The sequence below is a fragment of the Anguilla anguilla genome, chromosome 12 (assembly GCF_013347855.1).
Source record: "Anguilla anguilla isolate fAngAng1 chromosome 12, fAngAng1.pri, whole genome shotgun sequence".
In the NCBI taxonomy this organism is placed as follows: Eukaryota; Metazoa; Chordata; class Actinopteri; order Anguilliformes; family Anguillidae; genus Anguilla; species Anguilla anguilla.
The window spans coordinates 19,231,088-19,248,740 of NC_049212.1; the positions used below are offsets into that span (position 1 = coordinate 19,231,088).

The following is a 17,653-nucleotide window of genomic DNA, read 5'->3' on the forward strand; positions in this document are numbered from 1 at the left end:
TCCCTGAGGATTCATATTGTAATTTGTGACTGTGCATAAGTACAATATATCTTCAGAAGGTGGAGTTATAATTTTTCTCTATTTTGTCATGTTCAGAGACACCCTTACTGCATAGTTCATACTAACTATATGGAATAAAACTCAGATTATGGAAAGTTGTTTCATGTGACCTCTGAGCCATGGGCGTGTCTACTGGGATTGCGGGGGGGGGGGGGGGGGGGGGGGGGGCATTCTGCTGACATAAAAGTCTACTGAGAGACAGAAAATAATTGGATACGCAGAGAGGAGGTCGATGAATAAAATACTCTCCTCACTCTGCACCCCAGTGTGTAGGATCAACCTGGTTGAAGATGACTCCACTGTTGGCCATGATATGGTCTCTATTTTACCCCTTCTCTGCTGTCTATCCTTCCAGGCTAAATTCTACTGGAGCCTGTTCTCTGATGAACAGCATTGATCCGGATTTCCAGGCTGATGGAGACTTCATCATCGGAGGGATTTTCCCCATGCACTACAGAGTTCAGCCGCCAGACCAGGACTTCACTAACAAACCATCTGCTCCACAATGTTGGGGGTGAGTTCATGGTTATTCTGATGTGTAATGAAAACAGTTCTCTTCTCTAGCCTTGTCACATTTTGATGTTGGTCTCTGTACAGATTTGACCCCAGATCTTTCCGCTGGGCCCAGGCCATGAGGCTGGCTGTTGAGGAGATCAACCAGAGTCAGAACCTGTTGCCTAACTTCACTCTGGGATACAAGATCCATGACTCCTGCACAACCCCTGTGACAGCACAGGCAGCAGTTCTGACAGTTCTGAATGGACCAGTTGAAACCCACAGCAAAGACTGTTCTGGAACCTCTCCTCCTTTGGCCGTGGTTGGAGAATCTGGTTCTGCACAGTCTATTGTGCTCTCCAGAACACTGCAGCCCTTCAGAATTCCAATGGTATGTATTTCCTGTAACACCTGCTGTATCTTTCATTGACAGATTAGAAGGATTGCTGAATTACAAACATGAGTGTTAAGATGAGTCAGGACATTATCTTACAGTTTAAGCTTGCATTAATACTCAAGTGTTAGTTTTCCACCTACTTGTTGATAGAGTCATCAATTGTAGATGCGCTACATTTTTCTAATATACATTCTTAGGAAAATAATTAATATGAAGCTTGAAGCATGCCGCTAAATGGGAATACACATTATTTAAGCATAGCTGCGAATGTACTTTGCACAAAAGATACAGTAAATATATAGCTTGCAATATTATCTTGTTATTACAAGTTCATTTGTTTACCCAGTGAACATTAAAAAAACAAATTGTAATTCCAGGAATCATTGTGTTCACAGCACAGGTTATAGGTGTCACAAATTCAGATTTTTAAAAAATAAATATAGAAGTTGAAGTGTTTTAACTTCTAGAATGAATACAAGTTTTTTCATTCATTTATATTCAATATTCTACCCAATTATGTCTTAATTTATTAGGAATAACAATTTCTTTAAATGTTTTAGGTATCTACATTGTAACACAACAGAATATGTTTGGTATCTACATTATGTATTGAGTTAGAGAAATCAGCTAATTTCTTCAAGTCAAAGGACTTTTTAAATGCATGGACATTTTTAATGCATGGAACATTTCTTAATATCTAGTTCACAGCAAACTAGCAAGTGAACAGTTTATATGAATGAGAGTAGCTTACTGTAAACTAATTTCTTGTCAAGACTTTGTACCATTCACTGAAATTTAAATCTAATTGTTTAAAGGACTGTTTAAATTAAACCATTTTCATTTAGGCATTTAGCAGGCACTCTTACCCAGAGCGACTTACATGAGTGCACAGTCAATGGACAATGCTGCTACTAAGTACGGGTCACAACCAATAGTCGTAATCAATATACAATATAAAGATTGATGCCACGATTTGTAAAATTATTAGAAAGCAAACTGATTAGGGGACATAGGTTTAGATATAACATGTGCATGACTAGCAAATCTATGTAAAATGTAAGCCAAATGCAGTTATGATACGCATATTTTTGGAGTCATTGACATGCACAAACGTCATTCTGAGGTGTCTCTTTACCCACTGAAGCACCTGTGCACAGCAGTGTTCACAAATGCAGTTCTGTCTTTCCAATCTTTGGTAGTTAATGATGTAAGTAGGTTTAGTGAAAGGATTATTTGTATCTCTTGTTCGTTCACATTTACATGTATGGTCAGACATGAAACATTTAGAGTAGCTGGACAGTTGCTGAGAATATATCTTTTGTCTTCAAATTGAGGATGAGTAAATACCTCATCACTACCCTGGTAGACAGACATAATACAGTATGATACAGTAAGCATACAAAAACAGATATTACAGAGTTAATGTCAGTAAGCTGTAGTTATCCTTTCCCATAATGTTCCTACAAAGATGTTTCATGGTTTATATGGTTTAATTGATCTTTTAAAAAGGAAGTGCAGTTTAGATAGTCACTCCATGCCTAAGCATTTCAGATTTGCAGTACAGAGATTAGGCTATAAGGTTCAAAATAATTACCCAAAGCAACATTGTCTTGTATAATACCTAAAAGCAGTATTGCTTTACTGATGTGCGGTCCATGAGATGGGATGCATTATACAGTACACTGTTCTTTTCTTTTACACAGTATACTGTACATTTTTTTCTTGTTTTTCAGATCAGTTATTTTTCAACATGTTCATGCTTGAGCAACAGGAAAGAATTTCCAACATTTTTCAGAGTTCTTCCAAATGATGACTATCAGGTGAAAGCCATTGCTCGCCTCCTGCAGAGATTTGGCTGGATGTGGATTGGTGTCATCCTTGAGGACCATGACTACGGCCGATTTGCTCTGCAGGGATTGATGCGGGAAATAAAAAACACTGGTGTGTGTTTAGCATACCATGAAATGATCCCCAAAGTGTACAATCGGGAAAGAATACAGGAAATCCTTAACATTATGAAACGCTCCACAGCAAGAGTTGTTGTGGTTTTTACTGGTGAAGGGGAGCTCTATCCCTTATTGAAAGAGTACATGGATCAGAACATCACAGGCATCCAGTGGATTGCCAGTGAAGCCTGGGTAACAGCCTCATTATTCGCAGGCAGTGAGTTCTACCCATTTCTAGGAGGTACCATTGGGTTTGCCATCCGGCAGGGGCAGATTCCAGGTCTCAGAGACTACCTGATGAATGTAAACCCATTGAAATACCCCAGTAACCCCCTGGTAAACGAGCTGTGGGGTGCCTTGTATGGTTGCTCTCTCTACCCCTCCAGTAGCAGGACCCAGGTCTCCTCCCAGCTGCCCCCCTGTTCAGGGCTGGAGCCCCTGCAGGAGCACCAATCTGCCTACATGAACACCTCCAGTCCTCGTGTTTCCTACAATGTGTACAAAGCTGTGTACGCCATCGCTTACTCCCTGCACAACCTCATCAGCTGTAGGCCTGGGAAAGGGCCCTTCCACAACTCCTCATGTGCTGATGCCACAAACATTCACCCATGGCAGGTTAGAGTTCACATATGATCATAAACATTAGATTTTGTGTGTATCTGTTTTTATTTGCGGTTTGTTTGTATTCTGCTCTTATTTTAGTATATCTTGATATGTAATGTAATATGAGTAACATTTGTCTATCATAATATGTGCTTAAATGTTTTTGTAATAATTGTATTCAATCTATAGTTGATCGCTTCCATTCTGTTTATGTTGGATATACACAATTAAGTCTGTGAGTCTCAATCTTTAAGTGCATCATTATTTGATGATGATAAAGAACCATTTAATTCTTAGGGTATTTACCATTAAAATAATTTAATAAATAGTAAATAAACATATAACATTTCAATTTCCTTCTTACCTGTGAGGCCATAAAGAATAGTTTCATCTTTTCAATTGTCGTAAGTTCTATTTCATGTATGACCCCTGAATGACATAAAATTTGTTTTGCCTATTTCTTTATTTCCATTGTAAAGCTCCAGCACTATCTTCAGGAGGTCTCTTTTAGTATTTCTGGAGAGGAGGTGAATTTTGATGCAAATGGAGATGTAGTTCCATCATATGATGTGATCAACTGGCAAAGAGGTGCATCTGGAAATACTGAGTTTGTCAATGTGGGAAGGTTTGATGGTGCAAAGGAGGCTGGGAAGGAGCTATTCATCCAAGAGGAGGCGATCGTGTGGACAGGCCACCAGAGAGAGGCAAGCTGCACACAGTGTGTATTTCAGTTCATGCGATGCCATCTTTTGAAGTTCTGTAGAGTAAAGTGGAGGTAAGTGTAAATCTGAAGTGAAAGAATCTCAACATTGATCAGCAAGTAGTCAGCAAGGACCAATTCTCACTTTATACATTTTCTAAAATTGAAGTAATGTCTGCAACATGTACATCTGTATTATGTTTAGAGGTATGTTTTTGACAGTGCCCAGAAATTTCCTTTTAATTATTAGGTATCTACTTTTATTACTGTAATTATCCAATTAAAATATCTGTGCCAGCACCTCCACCTGGCTGTGTTCGTTCTCATGCAGGTGTTGGTGTCTGTGTGCAGTGAGAGCTGTGCTCCAGGAAGCAGGAAGGCTGTCCGGCGTGGGGAGCCTCTGTGCTGCTTTGATTGTTCACCATGTGACAGCGGGAAGATTAGTAATAAGACAGGTGAAAAATCCACTCTTCACTTTTCAATTCATTATTAGTATTTTTTGTCTAAATTATGTTTGTTTGTATGCCTCTTTCTCTTTAGATTCAATAGACTGCACATCTTGTCCTGAAGATTACTGGTCTAATTCAGCCAGAACTGAATGCATACCCAAAGCAATTGAGTACCTTTCCCATGATGCAATGGGACTGACCCTGACTGCGATAGCTGTAGTGGGAGCCTGCCTCACCGTTGCTGTTTTGGCAGTATTCCTCTACCACAGGAACACTCCGATTGTCAAAGTCAACAACTCAGAGCTGAGCTTCTTCATCCTGCTCTCTCTGACTCTGTGTTTCCTGTGTGCACTGGTGTTCATTGGAGAGCCTACATCATGGTCCTGCATGCTGCGCCATACTGCCTTCAGCATCACTTTCTCACTCTGCATCTCCTGTATCCTGGGGAAGACTCTGGTGGTGCTGGCTGCCTTTACAGCCACCAGGCCTGGAAACAACCTCATGAAATGGCTGGGACCCAAACAGCAGAGATTCATCATCTCTGCCTGCACCTTTATACAAGTGATAATCTGTGCAGTGTGGCTAATCACTGCTCCTCCTTTCCCAAATAAAAACAGTCAGTACCACCGGTCCAGAATAATCCTGGAGTGTAGTGTGGGTTCTGAACAGGCCTTCTGGTGTGTTCTGGGATACATTGGTCTCCTGGCTGCTCTGTGTTTTATTCTAGCCTTTCTGGCCAGGAAGCTGCCAGGCAATTTTAATGAGGCCAAATACATCACCTTCAGCATGCTGATCTTCTGTGCAGTGTGGCTCGCCTTTGTACCCGCTTATGTCAGCTCACCAGGAAAGTTCACTGTAGCTGTGGAGATCTTTGCAATTCTAGCATCTAGTTTTGGACTACTGCTATGCTTGTTCGCTCCAAAATGTTATATCATTTTACTGAAACCTGAGAAAAACACAAAGCAACATTTGATGGGAAGGTTAACTAATAAATAAAATATTGAAGTTTCATATTTTTGTAATCATTTTTATTACATTTACTTAGGAAACCAAAATAAAATGCACCAAACAGTTAGTTTTGACACACCCAGGGCTATATTTTAAGGATCTAAGCGCACGGTGCATTTAGGGCATGTCCAAATCCACTTTTGCTAGTTTAACGGCGGATAATCTGAGCGCAAAGTAAGGCGCATGGTTCAAAGGGGTTGTACTTAATTAATCATAGGTGTGTTTTGGGCGTAACATGAAATAAACCAATCAGAGTGTCATCTCCCATTCCCTTTAAAAGCCAGGTGCGCTTGCACCTTGGCGGATTGCTATTATAAAGGCGGATTTGCCAAGTAGTAGGAAAGAACGCTTCTATTCTATAGCCAATTCTGATAAATGACTAACCATTATGACATTAAAAAAATATATATATTGCCCGTTGTGCACCCGCCTATGTAGACGCATATTACTATCTTAATAATGCGCCCTTAAAATTACTGTAAAATACTGCGCCATTGACTTAAGACCAGGTTTTTGTTGGTCAATCGCGCAATTGCTTTCCGCTACCTCAAGATAGCAATGCACCTGACCACACCTCATTTTAAGACCAACACGTGCATGGGCGGTCAGATGAGTGCAAGTACATTTTCTATTTAAACAACGTGGGCGCTGGACAGTAAAATGACAACTGCGTTGGTCTGAAACTTGCAAAGACACTTGCGTTGCGCTTGGCGCCCCTTTGCGCCAGGTGTAAGATAGAGCCTCCAGTGTTTAAGCTATGTCTCTGACCAATTTATTTTTATTTTTCCACCCCACGATGGTCTGCTTTACTGGCATTGACACTTCTTTGGTCCTCATGTTGAGAGACATCAGCGACAGACTCCAAATGCAAATGAAACACCTAGAATCACCTAGCTTCCTTGTGCATGAACTAATGCTCATCAAGATGACAAGATGGTGTCACACGTAGCTAACTACTCTGCCCCGCCCCCCCCCCCCTAAAAAATTTGGATGAGACATTGGAAAATGAAAATGGTAACTTTAACATAACAAGAGATAACCTTATAGCCTTTTTTCCAAAGATGGTTTTTCTTGATATAATTGTGCCATGGTAACACATTTCTATGCTGATAGGTCAGGCACTCTTCGCGGAAGAACAGTGCTTCCGATATTGCTTGTGTTGAAAGTGCTGCGGCAGAAATAGCGATAGATTTACCACACTGTCACATCTATTCAGAATGTAAACAAGTCAGGTAATCTTCACAGTAAGAAGAAATTTTATGACAATGTGGCCCACCGAGGTTTGTGCCGGAAACAGAGTTAACTTAGCTAGCTAACGTTAACTGAAGTAAACCCTGTTCTTGCGACAAAACGTCTAGCCAGAGGCAGCTTGATGAGGATGATTAAAATAATAATTTTAATGATGATTAAATATTTATAATAGTTGTAGCACTGGCATTTTGTGAGTTTTATATTTATGCAAGCCGAGGTATGGACCGTCCAAACAGGAAAAATGACTGTCCACAAGTGAATTCTGGACAAGGAAAGTATACATAAAATGGAAAATGAGAAAGCTTGATGGAAAAACATTAATGCAAACCAAAAAGTAACCAAGTCATTTATGTCATAATAGATGATAACATCTAGAATGCTATGTTATATAACTGAATTTTAACATGGATGTGAACTTAACGATTTAAAAAAATTGACATTTTGTTCTTGACTGAGCTCCAGGTCTTTGCGATGTGCCCTGCTTTATAATATGCCATATGTACACTGCTGTCGACATATTATTCCCATAATAGTTGTACCACTACTTCAAGTTGATTTATAAGTGAGAAAACATGAACACTTTTTCTACAAAAGGTGAAGGTAGATGGCTTCAAAACTGCTTCTTGTAGCAGCATCACTTACTGCCACAATATTGTGGGCTTACTGCGCTTACAGTCAGTAGAGTACAGAGGGCAATGAAAGCAAGTTACGCTGGCAATGTGTCAATTCCCTTCAGCTCAAGGCTCACAAGGAGGGAGTATAGTTTTATTGTGCTGTCAACTGCCTGCATTGCTATTTAAAATAATAAGACTAGCTAGCATTAGCTAGCTTGGCGGCACATTAGTTAGATGTTACTGTTAGCTAATGCAAGTCAGTGTTTCATTACTACCAAATGTTGGCTAACTCCTGTATTGTTAGCGATATGAGTGAAAAACATAAATGCACGGATGCTCCACTGCTTGCTTGCTTCACAGCTCCATGTGCAGGTACTGTTCTGTGTGGTTATTTCACAGCTACACAAGCACAATATTTATATGGTTAAAGAAAACAAAAAGGCATATTACCTTACATTTTATATTTATATTTTCAAGTAGCTAGCAATAAGGGCGATAATCTGACTAGCTGGCAAGCTTTTAATTATCTTGAACAGCTCAAAGTTAATATGCCTTTTCTCAAAGAGAAATACGTAACACTGCCAAACCAAATAGACAATTTTAATTGTAAGGCTAAGCCTCTTGACTGAGGTCTGCAGCCAAACACTCACACGTGCTGCACATGAAGTGTACTCCTCCAATGCAATGACTGTGCAAGTTACTGGTGGAACTGTGACACGAATATAAGCAGTGCTTTGGAACCATAGGAACGCCTAATTGGCAGAGGAGATTACCAGCTTTCAAATACATATGGGGTTAGCAATTTGGGAGAAAAAGGAAACAAATCTGGATAAAGTAAATAGTTTAAAAATGTGATCGAGCTGATTCAAGTCTCTGAAGGGCACAGCCAAATCTATGACTTAGTCATTGAGTTTGTTCCCCCTACCTTCACTGTTTGTGTCGGGAGTCAGGAGCAGCCCCGCACTGCCTCCGGCCACCTAACAATGCTTTTTTTTCAGGAACCCACCCACCACCAGGAGATCAGGACAAGGCAGGTAAAAGGGAAACTTTTATTTAACATTTAATTCATAACAGAGCACGCCACAATCTCGCACCAACCCCGCCCTTCCTTCTTCCCCCCGGCTTCCTCTAACACTTCCACTCTGGCCCTCCCCTTCCCTTCCACGGAGCCCCCGACGCAGGTAAGAGCAACACCCCTCACACACCACACACTTTTATGCCGCTGGGGTTCCCCTCACACGTGCCCACACTCAGCAAAAAAACAGTGTACCCACTCTGGCCCCCCTGCGCCTCAGCCCCGCTGCCGGAGGGGGGAGACCTCACCCTGCCGTCTCACGGGGGGAGCCACTAACACAGGCGGGGTCTCACACACACTCACACCTCTCACTCCCACACGCACACCACAAACAATCATCCAAATCAAAGAAAGGATGTAGTTGGCCCACACCTCACTGCTGGGCCACTCTACATCCAAAAAAAAAAAAAAAAGAAAAATAAATCAAACCCCCAAAGGTCTGCTGTCTCCCACTGTCCACGTCAGTCTCTAGGCTGCTGGGTGGCGCCCCGGCCCACTCTGCCGTCCGCTGTAGGTTCTTGAAGTTCCACTGGTTACCACGCAGTCCCTGCTGCACCCTGTAGCTGGAGAGTGAGTCGGCGCCGGCTCCGGTCCTGGTCCGCGCTTTACAGTCTCGGAGTGGGAGACTCACTGTTCCTCCGCCCTCGTCAGGGCTTGTCCAGAGTTTCCCCTCGCGGCGTTGGTCCTGGCTGACGTAGCGCAGTGTCCTTGCCACAGGACCAGTCCGGCTCTGCACAGCGCCGCTCCTCCCCGGATCCCACCACGTTTTCCGCTTGGTCTGGGCGCAGCTCGCTCCTCGTGGCATTAGTGCAGCGTTCGGGACCGCCAGCCCACCACCAAGGACGGGAGACAGCTCAAACAAAGAGAAACAGAAATAATAATAACCAAAGAAACGGAAACCCAACCCAACAAACTTAAACTAACTTAAAGAAAAGAAAAAAGGAAAAATCCTCTTCCGAGGAACCAAACACCCTCCCCGGCGTCTCTTGTGTTCTCCCTCTCACCTGCCTTCTTATCCCTGCAAGGCTGTTAGGACCAAACACAAAACAGCTGCGCCACGCCCCCAACTCCCGCGACCGGCGAATCGGCTTAGGCCCCGATCTGAATGTGCACCCAGACTCCAATAACCAATCCCCCAGTGAATCAGGCACAGCCGTCAGGCTACCTCCTGACATTTGCATGAAAATACCCCCGGGCACACAGCGAGGTCCATATAGAAATGGTTTTGTGTAGAACGGTGTGGAAAAAATTGACTGGCCTGCACAGAGCCATGACCTCAACCCCATCCAACACCTTTGGGATCAACTGGAAAGCCAGCTGTGAGCCAGGCCTAATTGCCCAATGATTGCTTAACCTCACTAATGTTCTTCTGGCTGAATGGAAGCAAATCCCTGCAGCAATGCTCCAACATCTAGTATAAAGCCTTCCCAGAAGAGCAGAGGTTGTTATAGCAGCAAAGGGTGGGCCAATGCTATATTGATCATTTTGGATGATATATTGTATGACAGGTGTCCACCTACTTTTGACCATATAGTGCATGATTAACTGGCTATGATGGAAGATTACACCATTATAGATTTATCAAAAGCAGCTATAGTTAGGCAGAACTTCATGTCAGTAAAACCACCCTGTACCTCTTGCAAGTGGTAAAAAGCTATGTTTGCCTAAATTTGAAGCACATTGTTGGAGGAAAAATCATGGAGACGTTACCAAATGAAAATTCACTAGTGTGTATAATTTCACTAGAGCTTTGTGTCTCAACCTTGTCTTTTGGGAATGCAATGTTATGATGTCACATGCTTTCCTGCTAATGGTGGAGTCCAATGAGATACAGGATAATAATGAGATGCATAGAGGAGAAGTTGGTAAATAAAATACTGCATCTCACTGATCACCACAGTGTGTGGGATCAGCCCGTTTGAAGATGACTCCTTTGCAGGTGATGATGTGGTCCCTAGTTTACCCCTTCTCAGCTATGACTCCTGTCAGCCCAACCCCTGCTCCAGTCTGTTCTTTGCAGGGCAACTTTGAACCAGATTTTCAGGTTGATGGAGACTTCATCATCGGCGGGATTTTCCCGATGCACTACAGGGTTCAGCCGCCTGAAAAGAATTTCACTTACAAACCAGCTGCTCCACAATGTTGGGGGTGAGGTCACGGTTATTCTGATAAGCATGGAAAGCTGTTGTCTTTTCCAACAAAAGTCATGTCACATTCTGCTGTTTGTCTCTGCACAGATTTGACCCCAGATCTTTCCGCTGGGCCCAGACCATGAGGCTGGCTGTTGAGGAGATCAACCAGAGTCAGAACCTGTTGCCTAATTTCACTCTGGGATACAAGATCCATGACTCCTGCACAACCCCTGTGACAGCTCAGGCAGCAGTTCTGGCGGCTCTGAATGGACCGAGGAAATCCTCCAGCGCCGTGTGTTCTGCCACATCTCATATTTTGGCTGTGGTTGGAGAATCTGGGTCTGCACAGTCTATTGTTCTCTCCAGAACTCTGCAGCCCTTTAGAATTCCAATGGTATGTATTTCCTGCTAGACTAAAATGTATTAATATACTGCTGAATTAAATCCATGGTTATAAAATATTAAATGTTTTGATCTTGTCTGGCTTCATCTTCAGTCTTCAGAAAATTTGTTCGTGAAACTATGTTTCTTCATTTTTTAATTATTAATGGATGTGTTTCTGCTTGCATTTACAGTGCAGGAAAGTGTGAAAGTGAAAGTAGTCTATTCACATCGTCATTTGTACACAGTCATGTACATTGTCCTGCTGTTTTAAATAACTAATATGTGTTGTGGGAAGCATTAGTATAAGCCAAAAGTTTTGCTGATGGCTATTATTTACATTGCAGCTGTACAATATAATATCGCTTTTTTCCCAGTTGTTGAAGAGAATTTTTCCCATAAATGGATTTGGTGTGGTGGGTTTCGACCACATTTGATAGCAAAAGTTAAATTCACTGGTGCAAAAATTCTTGTTGATAGTATTTTTGAAGCATATACTATCTCATGAAACCTGTATTAATTAATTCCATTAAAATGATCCAAATGTGTCAATTTAATATTTATATTAAATAGTATAGTATTTTTGTAGCATATACTTCCACGTGATAAACCAGTATTGATTAATTTCATTAAAATTCAGATCAAGTATCAGATCAAGTATCACTTTAATATTTATGACATGACAGATTCATTTTTCAGACATACTTATTCAGAATAACATTTATTTGCAATGACAAAATCATTGAGTGACATTACTTTATTGTTCAGATGGTGCCAAACAAAGACTTTGCATCATAGCAACATGCTACACCGGACAATTATTTATGAAATAAATGAACTGTTGTGTTTACTTCATAATAAGAAATAATGTGGACTTTCTGTTTTTTTAGATAAGTTATTTTTCAACATGTTCCTGTCTCAGCAACAAGAACGAATTCCCAACATTTTTCAGAGTTGTTCCAAATGATGACTACCAGGTGAAAGCCATTGCTCGCCTCCTGCAGAGATTTAGTTGGACGTGGGTTGGCGTTGTCCTTGAGGACCATGACTATGGAAGATTTGCTCTACAGGGATTGATGAGAGAAATAAAAAACACTGGTGTGTGTTTGGCATACCATGAAATGATCCCCAAAGTGTACAATCGGGAAAGAATACAGGAAGTCCTTAACATTATTAAACACTCCACAGCAAGGGTTGTTGTGGTCTTTGCTGTTGAGGGGGAGCTCTACCCCTTATTGAAAGAGTACATGGATCAGAACATCACAGGGATCCAGTGGATTGCCAGTGAAGCCTGGGTAACAGCATCAGTATTCACAGGCAGTGAGTTCTACCCATTTCTAGGAGGTACCATTGGGTTTGCCATCCGGCAGGGGCAGATTCCAGGTCTCAGAGACTACTTGATGAGTGTAAACCCATTGAAGTACCCCAGTAACCCCCTGGTGCACGAGCTGTGGGGTGCCTTGTACAGTTGCTCTCTCTACCCCTCCAGTAGCAGGACCCAGGCATCCTCCCAGCTGCCCCCCTGTTCAGGGCTGGAGCCCTTGCAGGAGCAGCACTCTGCCTACCTGAACACCTCCAGCCCTCGTGTTTCCTACAATGTGTACAAAGCCGTGTATGCCATCGCTCACTCCCTGCACAACCTCATCAGCTGTAAGCCTGGGAAAGGGCCCTTCCACAACTCCTCATGTGCTGATGCCACAAACATTCAACCATGGCAGGTGATTACATCAAAAGTATAAATAAATAATAAAAAATAAAGCTGTATGCAAGACTGACAAAATTTTGCAGTGTGCCTCCTATGTCTTGGTTTATGTAAAATTAATTTGAATTACTTGAAAAAGGTTACATTCTCTATTTGCATAACATGTCTGCATAATCGATTCATAAAAGCTATGGGTAACATCACTTTGTTTAGCTAAAACTGCAGTTAAAGATAGATTTTATTGTCATAAAGGCTACACCTTGGATTTTCTTTTTTTTCAATGTACATGTAATTAGAACCAGTGAAACCGAATGTGTAAATTGGATTGCTGTATTATAACAGCACAGGATTAGGAAGAGTTGTTGACATTAAAGACAGTTTAGAAAAAACCTTCAGTTTGTATGAACAGAAATGTAATTGCAAATTACAGCTTGAATTTGCAATGTCATAACTTCAAAAAAAACATCAAATTCTTTGCAAATATTATTTGCAAGTGTTATTCAGAATTCAAAAACATACTAATTTATCAAAAACATGGCAATCCACCCACACAGAAATGCACTATATTACATTATTTATGAAATTAGGTAAATATACCATTACAGTGTAAGCCCTTAATGCTGTGGAATCATTTAAAAATAATTTTCAAATATGCACAAATATTTTAATTTCTTACTGTTTAATTGACTTTTTTCCTTAATATGTAGTATGCATATACATAAAAATCCCTATTTATCCTTTTCCAATACATTTTTATTTGTTATATTTAAAGTCAGTTACACAAACTAAAATCAATAATCATACTTACATTTACATTATTTCAGCATGATCTTGCATTCATTCTATTTTTATTTATCAATGAAAGAAAGAAATGTAAAACAAATATTCTCTCTCATTCTCATTTTGAAGCTCCAGCATTATCTTAAGGAGGTCTCCTTCACTATTTCTGGAGAGGAGGTGAATTTTGATGCAAATGGGGATATAGTTCCATCATATGATGTGATCAACTGGCAAAGAGGTGCAGCCAGAAATATTGAGTTTGTCAATGTGGGAAGGTTTGATGGTGCAAAGGAAGCTGGGCTGGATCTCGTCATCCAGGAGGAGGCGATCGTGTGGACAGGCCACCAGAGAGAGGCAAGCTGCACACAGTGTGTATTTCAGTTCATGCGATGCCATCTGTTGAAGTTCTGTAGGGTAAAGTGGAGGTAAGTGTAAATCTGAAGTGAAAGCATCAACTCAACATTGATCAGCGGGTAGTCAACAATGATCTTTGAAAGCTGGACCTCAAACCTGCAGTGTGTCATTGAAATGTATTCAAATATACAATGAAATAAAAATATATGTTATTATGCATTGCCATTTATTGTATGAAATATAGAAAGCATTTTCTATGCATGCTCATTTTATGTACACAGATTATGTCTGTATTTTATCCTGTAAGTTAATTACTTTTTTGACAGGTAAATGTCTTTGCAGCAACACCTGGCCTCTTGCACCATAGAAATAGACAGACAGAAGTGTGGTGCCATGAGATACAGTGTTCTACAATTCTCATTTTCAGGTACATATTCATGTATCTACACCTGGCTGTGTTCATTCTCATGCAGGTGTTGGTGTCTGTGTGCAGTGAGAGCTGTGCTCCAGGAAGCAGGAAGGCTGTCCGTCGTGGGGAGCCTCTGTGCTGCTTTGATTGTGTACCATGTGACAGCGGGAAGATTAGTAATAAGACAGGTGAGTGCTCTTCACATAACTGAACAAACAGACTGCTAGTGGCTACAGTAATAATATTTAACAAGCGCATTGGAAGTTGGCTTTATCTTGCTCAGAGACATTTAACTGAAAATACGTGAGCTTTCTCACTACAAATATTTAACCTGCTGCACTGCTGTATATATTTTTAAACACTGAACTGATTGTGTTTTAGTGTGTCATTACAACAAGAACTTTTGAAGTCTGACCAAAATCAGTCAATGTATAAACCAAGAAAAATCTCTCCAAAGAAATCAGTTTTGATATGACATTTTTCCAGATCTTATTTATAGCAACTTTTTGAGTTGTAAATAAGATTCAGCATTACAAAAATGCCATTTGTGTTGAACAGCCACAATTACTTGCAGTAACAAGATATAAAATCTCACTTCTGATGAGTATATCCTGATCTTCAATTGCAGTAGTAGACCACAGACATTGGCAGTATGCCAGGCCAGAAAGTTCTTCTTAAAGGGAATGAAAATAGGTTATTTGATTGGCTTTGATTGAATCCAGCTGCAACACACCCACTGATGGTATTTGATTGGCTTTTATTGAATCCAGCTGCAACGCACCCACTGGTAATATACTCAGCCTAATCCAGCTCATTTTCTGTGTGCTCCTTGCCTCCTTACCCAGTTTGCCCATGTGCTGCATCATTGCCTGCGCCCATGTGCGCCATTGATTTTGGAAAATATAGCCCATTAGAGTGAGACTTTGGCTGTCTTGATGTGCAGTTCCGATTTTTTACCTATATCCTTGTGTTTTGACTGCCTGTTTATGTTTACTTTTAAAAGTCTCTATATCTAATACAGCCCACATGCACACACAAAGGTTTGATTACCGATATGAAAGTAAACAATCGTGCCGCCACAGCCATATCACCATCTGGAATGGATACAAATCTTGACACAAATAATAGTTCAAGCTATTGCTTTTTGATGCATCTTAGGTCCACAACGAACATACCTTCTATTTTGGACTATACCGGGTCTTTGCCCCACAGGTTTAAAAGGCACTTAACCTTGGTATTCATACTCTGTTCGTAGTCTTTGTCTCCCATCTATTCCTTTTAATATTTACGTTACACATCATTAAAATTCAAAATAGTATGAGAATATTGGGTCTTAAATGACAAGTGAATCGGGATGACATCTGTGCATTTAAGTAACAGGTCCATTAGCATATGTCCGATTCCTATCGGATTTATTTTCACATATGAATGTGGCCCAAAACTGATCTGAAAATAACCAATTCCATGTGCTTTTTTCCTGTTTACACATTCATAATACATATCTGATCCCTGCCACATGTGAGAAAAAAATGGGAATTGTTTCACTTTTTCCAAGTGGTGTGAACGTAGCTGTAATGTACCCCAAAATATCTCTGCAGTCTTTTTATAACAACTGCAATGTTTATTACTGTCTTCCTCTTTAGATTCAATAGATTGCATATCTTGTCCTGAGGATTACTGGTCTAATACAGCCAGAACTGAATGCATACCCAAAGTGATTGAGTACCTCTCCCATGATGCAATGGGACTGACCCTGACTGTCATAGCTGTAGTCGGAGCCTGCCTCACCATTGCTGTTCTGGCAGTATTCCTCTATCACAGGAACACTCCGATTGTCAAAGTCAACAACTCAGAGCTGAGCTTCTTCATCCTGCTCTCTCTGACTCTGTGTTTCCTGTGTGCGCTGGTCTTCATTGGAGAGCCTACATCATGGTCCTGTATGCTGCGCCATACTGCCTTCAGCATCACTTTCTCACTCTGCATCTCCTGTATCCTGGGGAAGACTCTGGTGGTGCTGGCTGCTTTTACAGCCACCAGGCCTGGAAACAACATCATGAAATGGCTGGGACCCAAACAGCAGAGATTCATCATCTCTGCCTGCACCTTTATACAAGTGATAATCTGTGCAGTGTGGCTGATCACTGCTCCTCCTTTCCCAAATAAAAACACCCAGTACCACCGGTCCAGAATAATCCTGGAGTGCAGTGTGGGTTCTGAACAGGCCTTCTGGTGTGTTCTGGGATACATTGGTCTCCTGGCTGCTCTGTGTTTTATTCTGGCCTTTCTGGCCAGGAAGTTGCCAGGCAATTTTAATGAGGCCAAATACATCACCTTCAGCATGCTGATCTTCTGTGCAGTGTGGCTCGCCTTTGTGCCAGCTTATGTCAGCTCACCTGGAAAGTTCACTGTAGCTGTGGAGATATTTGCAATTCTAGCATCTAGTTTTGGCCTACTACTTTGCTTATTTGCTCCAAAATGTTACATAATTTTACTGAACCCTGAGAAAAACACAAAACAACATTTGATGGGAAGAGTTGTTACCAAATAAAACAATGCATGTTTTCGATTTCTTGTATGAATTTTTCATTTTATCAAAGCAAATATTGCAAAAGTAGGAAATAAAACCTCAAATATATTACCTAAATTCAAACTCATGCGAGAAGAGTCAAAACATTTTAATAACAGTGACATAAATAGGAAGTGGGTTTCTGTGATATTAACATGCAAATGTGTAGTTTATATGTACCTCATATAACAGCTTAATCTTCAGTAGGATAGCCCACAAACTGTCTGTACAGTATAGTACAGGAGTTCTTGCACATGCTGTCCCTCTGGGACTTATACTCACCCCCTCTAGGGAATTACAGCACTTTGATCCCTGGTTGTTGCATGTGTGTTTACATTTTAAGTCATTTTAGAAAATGACAGTGAAGTAAAATAACTTTGATTGAACGATAAACCTTCACAATGCTCTGAGGAACCATACAATGAAGGCAGAGAATATATAGAGGGTTTACACAATGAGCAACTCGGACCAGTTGCCGAAAGTCCATTCATTTTCTATGAAGCTGAGTGACCCTAGGAACTGGGCTGATGCTGCCATGGTGAACTATTCCGTTGCCAGGGAAAAGTTGGTGGCTGAACTTTTCATGGGTATTGTCTGCCAACAACTAGTTCAGTGCTTCCTTGTTTTCTTACTGATATGATGCCACTTGGTGAATAATTTTTCCACCTGGCTTTATTTCAGCTCAAGGCAATAAAGGCACACAGATACTTTTTGTGAACCCCAGAAAGAAG

At 41.0% G+C, this 17,653-nt stretch overlaps 1 protein-coding gene across 1 annotated transcript; it reads left to right on the forward strand.

Moving 5' to 3' along the window:
* Positions 1-286: 286 nt before the first annotated feature.
* Positions 287-16,905, forward strand: LOC118209955 (extracellular calcium-sensing receptor-like). The gene is made up of 13 exons (XM_035385685.1): positions 287-574; positions 658-946; positions 2,686-3,513; positions 3,981-4,276; positions 4,533-5,631; positions 9,113-9,168; positions 9,624-9,753; positions 10,499-10,746; positions 10,836-11,124; positions 12,002-12,829; positions 13,723-13,947; positions 14,421-14,544; positions 16,000-16,905. Exons 1-13 carry the CDS (start codon positions 351-353, stop codon positions 16,902-16,904), a joined length of 5,541 nt encoding a protein of 1,846 aa, XP_035241576.1. The 5' UTR covers positions 287-350; the 3' UTR covers position 16,905.
* Positions 16,906-17,653: the final 748 nt, after the last annotated feature.